The sequence below is a fragment of the Thalassophryne amazonica genome, chromosome 10 (genome assembly GCF_902500255.1).
Source record: "Thalassophryne amazonica chromosome 10, fThaAma1.1, whole genome shotgun sequence".
Taxonomy (NCBI): Eukaryota; Metazoa; Chordata; class Actinopteri; order Batrachoidiformes; family Batrachoididae; genus Thalassophryne; species Thalassophryne amazonica.
Window position 1 is genome coordinate 30,985,865 of NC_047112.1, and position 14,264 is coordinate 31,000,128.

Here is a 14,264-nt window from a genome sequence, read left to right on the forward strand (position 1 = left end):
CATAAATTGTAGGAAGTATTTACTTTGCATTGTTTTTGGCTGGATGTTTTTGTTAATATTCTGTTATTTTCTGACCGCTATTTATGTAAATATTAGTCATTTGTACATGTTATCTGTTTTGTTTATATATATATATATATATATATATAAACTTTCCTTCAGTTGTTTTACATAAGGAAATAAGATTACATTTTCCCCTCTTGTGTCATGACCTTTTTTTTTTGTTGTTTTGTTTCATTGGCAGATCAATATACAGTCGAGGCCTAAAGTTTCCAAATGACAGCTACAAATAATAGTTTCACAATAGATTTATTTTTATTTTTATTCCCTCACATTTTCATTGGGCCAGTGATTGCAAGATGTGGAACATAAGAGAAATTGGTTGAAAAAAATGCTTCTGAGTGATTTCTTGCCACAATTGGGGGTTAATTAGAAACATTTGCCTTTGTGTATTGGGCTGCATGTAGAAACACTGCCTTATTGTGTTTAAGAATAGGCAAAAAAAAAAAAGTTAAGCAAAGTCATTCAAAGCAAAATTTAGGATTTCAAGCAAAATCTGAAAAAAAAATACATATATATGTTTGGTCCACTCAGACTGTATGTAACTTGGGCCTGATTAACACCAAGATTTGTAAAGGTCCAACAGAACTTCAACATAGAGTTTGGAGGCGTCACATACAAATGCGGTATTATCCACTGTTAATAGTGCATTCTATCACCACAGCCAAAACGTATGCTGACTAAGGAGGGAGCCAATAATCAAAAAATTGACACTTAAAGGGTGCTTTAATTGTCTTGTTCTTGTAATCAACTTGTCTCGCTTTTTTATCTACTTTTTTGATTAATGGCTTCCTCATTGATCAGTAGTTTTTAGACCATGGTGATGGAGAGTTTTCTTAATGCTGCGTTTACACATAGGCAAGATGCGTTATGAATGTCATATTTGCGTCATTCTTGGCACATTCCTGACATTCTTAACATGATTTAACGCATTTGAATAAGTTTCTTAATAATGCGTGTTGGTGCATGATACTCCTGATTTTCATGGAGCATGTTTTTGGCTGTCAAAAAATCTTCCACAAATATTACGCGCCACTCTCATTTCATCTCATGTCGTGGAGGTTGCAACTGAGCATGTTGATCCTACTTGATTAGTGGTGATCCTTAATAGAACGTGACAGCATTCTTGTCTGACGCGCGTGCAATTAAACCCTGCTGTACCGCATTCATTTTCATTGCTGCAATATTCCAAAGAAGGACAGTGATGCCAAGTCGGCTAAAAGTCTCACTCCAATGCTCCTCAGCGCGCTCCTGCAGGTGTTCCACCTGCTGCATGTGCCTGATGTTTGGGGAAAATTAGTGAGACGAGAGCCACGTGAAGCCACACATCTGCCTCTCTCAGTCTCCTCCTCCTCTCTGCGCCACTCCATGGCACAGAGCCCAACTAAGCATGTAGTCACAAAGTTCTGCTGTGGATTTTGAGGAGCAAACAGGAGCGATCTGAATTGTTCAGCAACTTACGGTTGGATGAATATGGTGGTGTGTGTGGAGACAATTCGCCTCATTCACAACATTACAGAACATAACGATGCGCTGTTATGCACGATAGTGCAGAACATTATTCTTGACTGTGTGTAACAGTTCCTTATAATTCTCCAGCAACATGTGCCATTAATCGTAACGTGTGGTAACAGGTTGCAGCAGTTCCTGAGGACACCTGACACCTCTGCCTCAATCACATTTGTGATCAGCGGCCAAGAATGTATACTACGTGGCATTCGTGACTTGCTGTCGTTATGTGTAAATGGAGCATAAGGGTGGATGATGTGACAATTGTATGTGATTCCTCCAACATCTTTATCAGTTCCTTAGTTGAGATCCTGAGGTTCTACTGAACCTTTAGAACATTGCATTGCATTGCATGCAAATTGCATTTGCATTGTCTTCTGTCACACCAACCACCTGCGTAATCTCACTCACCACATCCATAAACCTCCATTTTTCTCTTCTCTTGCCTGGCAGCAATATCAGAAGGATGCTGAAGATGGCTTCACCATCCTTCTGATATGCTCTGCATCACTCCTCTGCATTTTCCCAAACCGATTCTGTCTCACTTTGTTTCCAAACCATCCTTCCTGTAGTGTCCTCAATCTAGTTGGTCTTTGTCTCTCCCAATGAAAATTGCAGCATCTCCAGCTCTTACTCCTTTCTGTTTGTTAGTGCCACTACCTCTAAGCCATACAACATAGCTGATCTCACTACTGTATTGTAAACTTTACCTTTCACTCTTGGGGATACACTTCTGTCACAAATCATTCCTGCCACTCTTCTTCCACTGCCTCTGTTGTGCTTCACAAAGTTCTTCTGGGACACTCTCCATTACTTTGAACATGACACTTGCTCCTTCAGCTTCCACCATCTAACACTTTGTTCAGCCCTCACTCTCTTCCTCTTCTTCACCCCTACAGTCATCCTACAAACCACCATCCAATACTGTGTCAAGCTACATTTTCCTCTGCCACCACCTTAAAATCTCCATTTTATTTCAAGTTGCATCTCCTGCATATGATAAGGTCTACCTGTGTTCTGCCACCCTGTAATCTTCATTCTTACTAAAATGTGTGCTCACCACAGCCTATCTACATGCATTCATATTCAAATTCATATGGTGGTGATAAAGTGAGACCTATGTAAGATACACAGTGTTGATATTTCCTGCTTTTATGTTTAATTGTAGATGTGATTAATCTGAAAAGGTTTAGTTATGTGACTTTTTTATTATTCAGTCATGTTTGAAAATGAGATGATTAGTCTTTTTTTAAGTATTAAACTAATTGATTAAGTTGCCTGTCATTTCAGTATATTTTTCTCCAGTTTGTCATCATGAGTGAAAATTAAGACTAAAAAACATGGTTGTTTTTGCAAATTGAGCATTTGGCAAATGCATAATCTTTCCATCTACAGTAGTGTTCAGAATAATAGTAGTGCTATGTGACTAAAAAGATTAATTCAGGTTTTGAGTATATTTCTTATTGTTACATGGGAAACAAGGTATGAGGAGATTCAGTAGATTCTCACAAATCCAACAAGACCAAGCATTCATGATATGCAGACTCTTAAGGCTATGAAATTGGGCTATTAGTAAAAAAAAAAAAAAAAGTAGAAAAGGGGGTGTTCACAATAATAGTAGTATGGCATTCATTGAGTGAGTTCGTCAGTTTTGTGGAACAAACAGGTGTGAATCAGGTGTCCACTATGTAAGGATGAAGCCAGCACCTATTGAACATGCTTTTCTCTTTGAAAGCCTGAGGAAAATGGGACGTTCAAGACATTGTTCAGAAGAACAGCGTAGTTTGATTAAAAAGTTGATTGGAGAGGGGAAAACGTATATGCAGGTGCAAAAAATTATAGGCTGTTCATCTACAATGATCTCCAATGCTTTAAAATGGACAAAAAAACCAGAGACACGTGGAAGAAAACGGAAAACAACCATCAAAATGCATAGAAGAATAACCAGAATGGCAAAGGCTCACCCATTGATCAGCTCCAAGATGATCAAAGACAGTCTGGAGTTACCTGTAAGTGCTGTGACAGTTAGAAGACGCCTGTGTGAAGCTAATTTAGTCCCTCTGTTAAATAAAAGACATGTGCAGAAGAGGTTACAGTTTGCCAAAGAACACATCAACTGACCTAAAGAGAAATGGAGGAATATTTTGTGGACTGATGAGAGTAAAATTGTTCTTTTTGGGTCCAAGGGCTGCAGACAGTTTGTGAGACGACCCCCATACTCTGAATTCAAGCCACAGTTCACAGTGAAGACAGTAAAGCATGGTGGTGCAAGCATCATGATATGGGCATGTTTCTTCTACTATGGTGTTGGGCCTATATATCGCATACCAGGTGTAAATGATTGCTCCAGAGGCTATTTGTCTTTATGGCTTTTACTCCCCGTCACTCCACATCTCAACAGCACAACCACACGCTCTCTCTCGCGTGTCCTCCCATTACCGTATATGACACAGTATATGTGCAGGCACATCTGTTACCGTATATGACATCTCCCCCTTCAAAATGGATTATTCCCCTTAAAACAAACAACCCGTTGCTTACTTATATTTGGAACCAATCTCCTTACATTTACTGTGAACTATCTCAAATCAATATTAACCCATTTATGTAACTTCTATTACAGATTCAACTCCGCAAGAACTTGGATCAGCATTCACAACAATAATGCCATTTCAATACAAACGTTCTCTTTTCTGTTCACATTCCATCTCTACGTTTCCCCCTTTTCTTTTTTTTTTCTTTTTTACATAACCCGCCCCCCCCAAAGGCCATAGGTACCATCTACAGGTCAAGCCTGTTGACTGGTTTGCACACCCGTCCAGATCTTGTCACAGTCTGACCGGGTATAAGGCTTACAGGTGGAGTCACACTCTGACTGGAGGGAACCGTTTCTGACACGGCAGAGTGAGTGTCTGTCTCAGTATTGTCGCTGATCGCTGGTAGGGAAGACTGGGAAACCGGTTCAGGTCGAAGGTGGCGGCGATTCCGCCGAAGCTCAGCCCCCTGCTGTGTCTTTATGACGAGTGATCTCGGAGTGGTGCTTTCTCCTGAAACCACTGCTGACCGTGACCACGATTTCTCATGGTCTAACTTGGACCTTACCACATCGCCCGGCTGTAGGACAGGTAAAGATCGGGCTCCATGGCGGCGATTGTAGTAGTAGGCCTGCTTGGCCTTTTCTCGGTCGTCCTTTTCCTTCACCGCTGCTCTGCTCGGCCACCGTGATCGAAGATTCTTCTCCAGGGTAGGGAGCGTTGTCCTGATCTTTCTCCCCATTAACAGCTCTGCAGGGCTGAAGCCGGTCGAGGAGCACGGAGTGGACCTGTAGATCATCAAGGCCAGCACTGGATCCGCTTGTTTGAGGATCTTCTTAGCTGTTTGCACGGCCCTCTCTGCATGCCCATTGCCCTGTGGGTGGTGTGGGCTGGACGTGCAGTGTCTGAAGTCGAATTGCTTCGTGAACTCCTGAAACTCAGCACTAGAAAACTGCGACCCATTATCCGTCACTACTTTGTCTGGGATGCCAAACCTGGCAAAGACTGCCTTCAACTTACGTATTGCATGTGTACTGGTTGTGGATGGCATGTGCAGTATTTCTATGAATCTAGAGTAATAGTCTGAGACAACCAGGTAGTTCTGATGATTGTACTCACATAAATCCATTGCGATTCTCTTCCACGGACGATCTGGAAGTGGTGTAGAGATGAGTGGCTCCTTTTGTTGTGTTCTTTTCAGTTCAAAGCACACTTGGCAAGATGACACTAGGCCGCTTATCTCTGTAGCGAGACCGGGCCACCACACTGATGAGTAGGCTCTTTCCCTACATTTAGTCAGTCCTTGGTGTCCCTCGTGAATCTTCTGGAGAATCTCTTTTCTCATCAGCTGCAGGACCACGATCCTGCTTCCCCTGAGGACCAGGCCATCGTGCTCTGACAGTTCTGCTTTGACCTGCATGAACTGTCTTATACCCACAGGCACCTTGCAGCTGTGTTCTGGCCATCCTGTCCGTATGAACTTTATGAGTGACTGCAGTTCAGCATCCTCTGCAGTTGCCATCTTTATCTCTTCCATCTTATTCTGGCTAGCAGGGATTACCCCCACTATGCTAGCAACATAACACGCCACATCACTCTGAGTGTCCGGCTCGGTACATGTGGACAGCAGGCTACGTGAGAGAGTATCTGCGACTATCAGAGTTTTCCCAGGAGCATACTCTGCCACGGGACTGAATCTCATCAGTCTCATTAGGAGACGCTGACACCGCAAAGCTACGTTGTCCAAGTTGCAGCTGTTTATGAGCGGCACAAGTGGCTTGTGGTCAGTTACTAGTTTGAATGATTCAATGCCAGTGAGGTACCTGTCGAACTTCTCGCACGCCCACACGCCGGCCAGACATTCCTTTTCAATCTGGGCGTAGCGTGTCTCTGCGTCGGTGAGTCGTCTGGAACAGTATGCGACAGGTTTCCATTGCTGCCCATGAAGCTGGAGGAGAACTCCTCCCAGTCCATAGCTGCTAGCGTCGGCTGACACGGCCGTAGGTTTGCTGACGTCGTAGTAGGCAAGAACTGGTGCCGTTGTCAGTAGCTTTTTGGTGTGTTCAAAAGCTGTTTGTTGTACGAGACCCCATGTCCATGCGTTTTTGCCCTTCAGGAGTTCGTACAGCGGCTGTGCCACTGTGGACAGGTTGGGAATGTACCTTCCGAGGTAGTTTACCATGCCCAGGATCCTCTTCAGTTCTGGCACGTTCGTTGGTGGTGGCAGCTGTTGTATAGCCTCGACTTTGTCTGGGTCGGGCCGAATCCCATCCTTGTCAATGAGATGCCCGAGGAAGCGCAGCTGGTGTTGTCTGATTGGAACACTTGTCGCGGTTGAGCTTCAACCCAGCTATCTCGATGCGCTGCATGACCTTTTCCAGATGCTGGTCGTGTTCACTCACTGTGGCCCCATAGATGAGCACATCGTCCATGAAGATCTCCACTCCTTCCAGCCCCTCCATTGTCTCCATCATTTTCCTTTGGAAAATCTCGGGAGCGCTGGTTATTCCGAACGGCAGCCTCTTAAAGTGGAATCTGCCGAACGGGGTGATAAAGGTCGTGAGTTTGCAGCTGTCTGGGTGTAGTGGGATTTGGAAGAACCCACTGGCTGCATCGAGCGTCGTGAAGACCGTGGCACCACTCAACTTAGCTATAATTTCGTCTGTGGTAGGTAAGATGTACTGTTCTCTCTTAACTGCTTTGTTCAGTCTTTTTAGATCCACACAGATACGTGCTTTACCAGTGTTTTTCTTTAAGACTGGCACCATGGATGCACACCAGTCGGTAGGCTGCGTCACCCTTTCTATGATGCCGTTCCTCTCCATACGCTCAAGTTCCTCTTTGACTTTCTGGAGCATGGGAATTGGCACGCGCCTAGCTGCGTGGACAGCGTACGGTTGAGCATTGTCTTTCAGCTGTATTCTTACAGGTTCAGTCTTAAGAGTTCCATGCTCGCCAAATGCTTGCAGGTGTCCTGTTTTACACACCGCTTCCTCCACTCTCTTCACCAGGTTCAGCTTCACAGACAGTGATCTGCTGAGGGGGTTGCTGACTGTGCGGCCCCGGATGACGTATGCTGTGAGTGGGTGTCTCTTTCCTTTGTAAGCCACAGTGCTCTGGAACTGTCCAATGCACTGTAACTCCCCTCCTGGGCTATCCAGTTGGATGTCTGCAGGCTCGAGTGGTGTTTTGAGTCTGAGTGAGTGATAGGTTTCTTCACAGATGATGTTCACGTCGGCTCCCGTGTCGATCTTGAACTCAGCTGGAGTGGAGCCTATGCGCAATTTGACTGTCCATTGCTCTGATGCTTCCGCAACTGCTTTGCTCACTGCCCCAAGGAAATATGACAGTTGCTGCTGCTGCTGCTCCGTGACCTCGCATACAGCCCTCCTACTCTTGCACACCCTGCTCCAATGCCCCACTTTGTTGCACGAATTGCATGTGGATTCCCGCGCAGGGCAGTTCTCGTCTCTGCTATGACGCATTTTCCCGCACTTTCCGCATTTGCCATCTCCGTTATGTCTGCTATTCCCCTTTTTCTTTTGTCTTCGGAATTTTACGTTGTTGTTAGGTTTGTTATTCACTTCATGCACGAGCCCAGTTTCTGCTCCTTGCATGCTAACATGTGAGGCGATCTCCTCGGACTGCCTAACAGTTTCTATCGCCACCGCCAGGGTCAGTTGCTGCTTTAGCTGGAGCTGTTTTGAGACGTCCTTGTCCAGTATACCAACAACAATTCGGTCGCGAATGTTCTCTTCCCTGCTCGCGCCGAAATCACAGTGTTCTGCCAGTTCGTACAAAGCCCTTATAAAAGTCTCTGCTTTTTCCCCAGGTCTTTGAACGCGTTGGTGGAAACGGGCCCGCTCGTGTATTACATTCCTGCGCGGCACAAAGTACTCGTCAAACTTGGCCAGCACGCAATTGAAGTCTTCGTCATCTTCATTTTCCCCAAACGTGAACGAACGAAACACATTCTCAGCCTGGCTTTCCATTGCGTATATCAGGCTGCTCACCTGCACGGCGCCATCTTCAGTGCTAAGTTTGGTAGCAGTTCTGAATCTCACAAAACGTTGCTTCCAGTCGGGCCACTCAGCAGGTTTGTCAAATGTGAAGTTTATCGGGGGGTTGAACTTCGCCATGTCTCACCGGTTTGCACTTCTGACACCATGTAAATGATTGCTCCAGAGGCTATTTGTCTTTATGGCTTTTACTCCCCGTCACTCCACATCTCAACAGCACAACCACACGCTCTCTCTCGCGTGTCCTCCCATTACCGTATATGACACAGTATATGTGCAGGCACATCTGTTACCGTATATGACACCAGGTATCATGGATCAGTTTGGATATGTCAAAATACTTGAAGAGGTCATGTTGCCTTATGCTGAAGAGGACATGCCCTTGAAATGGGTGTTTCAACAAGACAATGACCCCAAGCACACTAGTAAACGAGCAAAATCTTGGTTCCAAACCAACAAAATAATGCCTCGCAGATGTGAAGAAATCATGAAAAACTATGGTTATACAGCTAAATACTAGTTTAGTGATTCACAGGATTGCTGAAAAAGCAGTTTGAACATAATAGTTTTGAGTTTGTAGCATCAACAGCAGATGCTACTATTATTGTGAACAACCCCCTTTTCTACTTTTTTTACTAATAGCCCAATTTCATAGCCTTAAGAGTGTGCATATCATGAATGCTTGGTCTTGTTGGATTTGTGAGAATCTACTGAATCTACTGGTACCTTGTTTCCCATGTAACAATAAGAAATACACTCAAAACCTGGATTAATCCTTTTAGTCACATAGCACTAGAGAGAAAGATTAGCATAGGATAAGATGACATTGTGTCCATTCTGATAAATTGAAAGAATGTAGAGTAGTTGGACATTTTCAGTACTTTGGATGAATATGGATGTGTTCTTGTTGACTGTAACCCTACATGTTATTGTCTTACTCTCTGTTTCTTTGCAGGTTGGACGGCCACTTTGCTAGGCGGGGATGCTCGAACAGGCGGCTCCCCAGCTCTTCCGAGAAAACAGCAGCTGCAAGATAAATCACCTGGCAGCCTTTTAGAGGATACACAGGATATATGCGCGTTTACACGCGATCGTAAAACTGGCTTCTTTAGCTCCTTCATTAGAAAGAAGTCATCCTGTGCATCTTCCTCATCGCCATCCTCTCAGCACCAACAAAATCTTCCAACACCACCAAAGAGGAGCAGTTCCTTCCGTGAGATGGAGACACAACCTCACAAGAAATATGAGCCAACAGCTGATTTTAGTGCTCCCCCTCCGCTACCCCAGTCAGACAGTGTCGGGGGGTTTTCTGCTTCTCCCTCTCATCCCCAGTCCCGCTGCTGTGGTGCGACTTTTGGACAGAAACCCTCTGTTGGGGGGCTTAGTTCACAAATCACAGGTGGCAGCAGCAGCTGGGGAGGCCTGGCTGGCTTTTTTACTCCTAGACTCATCAAAAAGACCCTAGGACTAAGGACAGGGAAGAATCCCTGTTCAGAAGAGGGTGGAAACATGGTTGGAGGGCCCAAACCCTTCCCTAGGTCCAATTCTACTTCTTCAATGTCATCTGGGTTGCCAGACCTGGAGCGTATGGCTCTGACTTTACCCAGAAACCGCAGTGCTAAACCCCCTCTTGAGAGGACATCTTCCACAACCTCCCAACCAGAGAATGGGGCAGTGCGGCCTTCAGAAACTCTGCTGAGGCGGATGGATGAGGGGACAGCACAGATCAGGGAAAGGCCTAAAGCCAAGGTAATGCCCCGGGGAACTGTTGCAGGGGTGAAGGCACAGGGAGTTGGGGGTGAGGCGGGAGAATCGGACGGTCTTTCCCGTGCCAAAGAGGGTAGAGAGGAGATTGGAGTAGGACCGGACAGGCAACAAGGATGGTCCTCTCCTTCTAAGACTACTACTTTGAGTGTATCTTCAAGTTCAGCGGGTGCACCAACTCACAACCACAAAGTTCCTGTCCTGATTTCCCCGACAATGAAGCACAGCCCAGCTGATGTGCACCTGGTCGGGCTGGACTCTCAAGGGAACCGTTTCAAACTGCTGTCTGAGCATCAACCAGAACGCGACAGGCCACGGCTGGTCAAGCCCAAATGTGCTCCTCCTCCCCCTCCTCCTCCCACTCTGCGAAGCCTGCAGCACTCCTGTAGCGGTGATGGGGAGGACCAGGTAGGAGCAACACTGGTGGAAGAAAACGGAGACATGTTAAAAGGTCACAGGTCGGGGCGAACATCAGGAGCATCAACCACCAATAGACCATCAGTGCCGCCACCTCAAGTGCCTCCGGCATCTTCCTCCTTCCCATCATCTTGCTCAGCCACCATCAACACTACTTCCACCAAAATGGCCAACGGAATCACACCCACTGGCTCCACTTCACACACAGCTGGTTCCAAAGTGGCACTGCGGCGAACGAGACAGCAGGCAGAGAGGGTTCCACTGGAGCGAGTTAGTCGCGAGGTCCTGTTGGAGTGCGCTGAGTGCCTGAGCAGCGCCCTCCACGCCAGCTCTGAAAGCCCATCCAGCAGCCATGTGTTGGATGCTGGCCACCAGCTGCTAGACTACTGCTCAGGTTACGTGGACTGCATCCCTCAGATGAGAAACAAATTTGCCTTTCGAGAGGCAGTGGGAAAGTTGGAGCTCAGCCTGCAGGAACTGAGGGCCTCATCATCAGGAGGGGGAGGGCTGGGCAGTGTGGGGACCAACACTGTATTGGACAACCTGCACAGCTGTATTAAAGAGATTAGTGATGTAGTACAGAGGTAGCCACCGTGACGAGACCATCTGTCACCTGTGACACAGTAGACCTCTTATATTCCCCTTTTTTTAAGTTTCTGGTTGTATTGACAGCGATGTGGGGGTCAAACGAGGAATCTCAAAAGATCGTACCTCAGAGAAAATACTACAAAATGTTTTTGTTTACATTTTTTGTTGTTGTTTTATTTCATAAAATGCCAGTGCAAATTTTGCTCTGATCTGTATATGTAACATGCTCATGTGGAACTAAATCAGCTCATGTTTTTGCCTAAAATCTCCACCGAGTTTTGGTAAAGGCCTCTGGCTTTAGGGAATGTTGGGTGCATCAGCCCAGAGAGTATGTCACATACTGATCAAGAGTCGTGGTTGTTCAGCCCTGCCTTACTGACTATAATGCATACATTTTCAAATCAGATGGTATTTCACAACTCTGTGGATCACAAGTCCAAAGTAAGTTACAGTTTGCTCAGTGTCTGGGGAAATAAGTGATCATAAGCCATTTTGAAACCATTTGTAATCTGAATGGAACACTCTTATCAAAGGTTTTGGTGTATAAATTTGGGGCATAGGATGAAAGTCTTTTGAAATATTCCCTTAAATGTTTTTGATGTGATGTGAATGTGTTTTTAATCACATTTCTGTTCCATGTAAATGTGATGAAATCATGAGTACCTGTAAAGTTCCCAAATCCTGTTTATATTCACATTTGGTTTAAGCTTTATTCTGAGAATAATCTTGCAATTTATAACTGTTTTAATGACATTTCCACATCTGTACAAGCAAAGGGGTGATGACGAATTGGAACGTGCTGAAAGAATCACAAGACCCATCACAAGTTCTATTAAAATGGTTTGACAAGCATGTGTATAAGCTCAAAACAAACCGTTTACATTTCAATAATACCAAATATACACTTATTGAATCTAACAGAAAAATTTTATGTCATTTCACTTCAAATGCGCAATACATCTGTTTTGTTTTTTACACAACACTAAATCATAATGAATGTTTATCTCATCATGTGCACACCTTTTGTCTTCACTACGGCGACGTGATTGATCACAAACGGTGACCGTGCCATGCAAGTGGGGTGGGGTGAAGGGACTCTATTCCCAGTCACTGAAAGCATTTTAGTATTTCTGTCCAGTTACACTTGCACACTGCTTTTCTTGTGTATTGGAAGGTAAAATGTTTGCAAGAGGATTGAGCACAGGGTAGCACATCAGCAGGAAATTGGGATGGTATTTCTGTAAGTGTCCTTCTTGGTATGGACAGTGCTGGATTCCCTGTAGCCTTGCCGCGGCCTCAGTGCCTCAAATTAGTCATTGTATGAACACTGCAAAAGGCAGAGTCCTGCTTAGTTTAATCACAGCTCTGATCTCTCAAGAAAACTGCAGTATGTCTTTAGCACATGAATGATTTGTACATTTGGTTTAAAGAAAAATGCTTTTTAGAATGTGTTTTTAGAATGTCTGTCTGTGAACTTGAATTTTAAATTATTTTGTTTTTGGGTTTTTTTTATTATTATTATTAAAAGCACAGACTTATTTTGAGAGAAAAGTGTAAATATTCACTTATTTTATATCCAGGTAAAAGATGTTTTGTGTGTGGTCACACCATGCAATGCATTTTAAGACTGAGGCCCATCCACCCAGCTCTGCATATCTGCTTTATGAATGTATTATTCTTCAGTTCTGAACCAAGTATAGTATATGCATGGACCTTAAACACCTTAAGGTGCCAACATTTATTTATTGATGTTTTTTCCATTTACTTGCCAAATGTTACCATAGTTTTGGTCCCGATAAATGAGTACAAAAACTGCTGTGTTGGTCCCCAGAGACCAATGTCACCATAGAGTTGAGTCAGTCTCTATGTGCACACAATACAGGTAACACCACTGACATTTGTGGATTGTGTTTTTGTTTTTTAGCTCACAGCTTACTGCTCACTGGATAAGGCCTCACACACTCACATGCACAAGTGTTTTCTGAGAACATCTATAAGCAATTTTAAAATGTATCTCTCCATGACACTTGATGGGCTGCCGTGATAAAGATCTCTGTTTTAATGATGCATTTCGTATCATTTTGTTGTCATTCTGTCCCATTTCTTACCACACAGGATGCTATGATGCAAACTATTTAATTTTTATTCACTGTGACATTAAATAATGTGGCCAGATAAAAGAAACAAACTACATTATCATTTATTCATGATTGTTGGTGCCTTTTCCTGATCAAATTAATAATTGTGTACAAGACACTGACACCGCAAAGGTTTACTGGTATAGCAATGTTAAATTGTATTTTTAAGATTTGTGTCCTCTTTTCTGTCAAATACGCTTCATAAACACTACAGCATGTATGGTCAGAAACTGTACAAACGCAAACCTGAGAAGTGCTCTGCACCTATCTACAAAACACATTGGACACTTAGTTACCACGGTCATTTATTTATGGCCTGTTGGTTCGACTACAACTAATGTTTCATTATCAACAAGTCACATATTACTCTCCTACACTAATAGTGCAGCAGATAAGTGAATATTTACAGAGGAACTTTGGCACAAATACTCCTTAGACATTACTCTTTAAAAAGCAGAGTGTCCACTTGACTTTTCAGTAGGTGGCCAGGTAGGGGTCAATTGAAGAATTACACAGGGGTCAAAATACAAAAATTCTCCAATCATATTGAAAACTACACATTATTTGTCTGATCATAAAGATTCCAAACGGTATAGTTTGGGCTATCTATGACTGAATTCTATGGAGTTATGGGGTAAAACATAGCAAAAATGGTGAGTGAGATCTGTTTCAGTTTGTACATGGGTCAAAAGTTAAAGTTGCTCCAATTTTGGTAAAAACTGATGCAAATTATTGGTTGAGCAAATAAAGTATTAAAAAGGAATAGTTTGCACAATCTGTCATACTTAGTTATGGTAACATGTTATATGTCATTGAATCCAATGGATGTCAACATTGTTTGAACTTTACTGTGGACGGCAGCAAACGTTCAACACAGTCAAAACTATTCCATTTATTAATCCCACTATCTCAACCAATAATTTGCATCACTACCAAAAATGAAAAGTCAAGTGGACACACTGCCTTTTCAAAAGAGTAATGTCTAAGGAGCATTTGTGCCAAATTTGGTGCTTGCATCACCATTTGAACGCAATGTTTCTGTGTAGGCTCTCAGTTGTCCAGGTGGTTTCCATAGTAGAGAAGCTTGAATCTTCGACTGGACTGGGTTGCTTGACGCGAGGACGTTTCGCTTCAAATCGCAGAAGCTTCCTCAGCTAAAATTCTTGCTCTGGTAGTCTGACTTCTGTCTTGACTCTTAACCTGTTTTGTTTTTTGTTGGAATTTTGGTGCACCTC

At 43.8% G+C, this 14,264-nt stretch overlaps 1 protein-coding gene across 3 annotated transcripts in view; it reads left to right on the forward strand.

The window, feature by feature from the left end:
* Positions 1-13,066, forward strand: part of abl2 (c-abl oncogene 2, non-receptor tyrosine kinase) — an 86,219-nt gene extending 73,153 nt beyond the window's left edge. For all 3 annotated transcript variants that reach the window (XM_034179690.1, XM_034179691.1, XM_034179692.1), the window contains exon 11: positions 9,078-13,066. In XM_034179690.1, the coding sequence (XP_034035581.1) occupies positions 9,078-10,891 (1,814 nt within the window). In that variant the 3' untranslated portion in view covers positions 10,892-13,066. The remainder of the gene's footprint in view (positions 1-9,077) is intronic.
* The last annotated feature ends 1,198 nt before the right edge of the window (positions 13,067-14,264 follow it).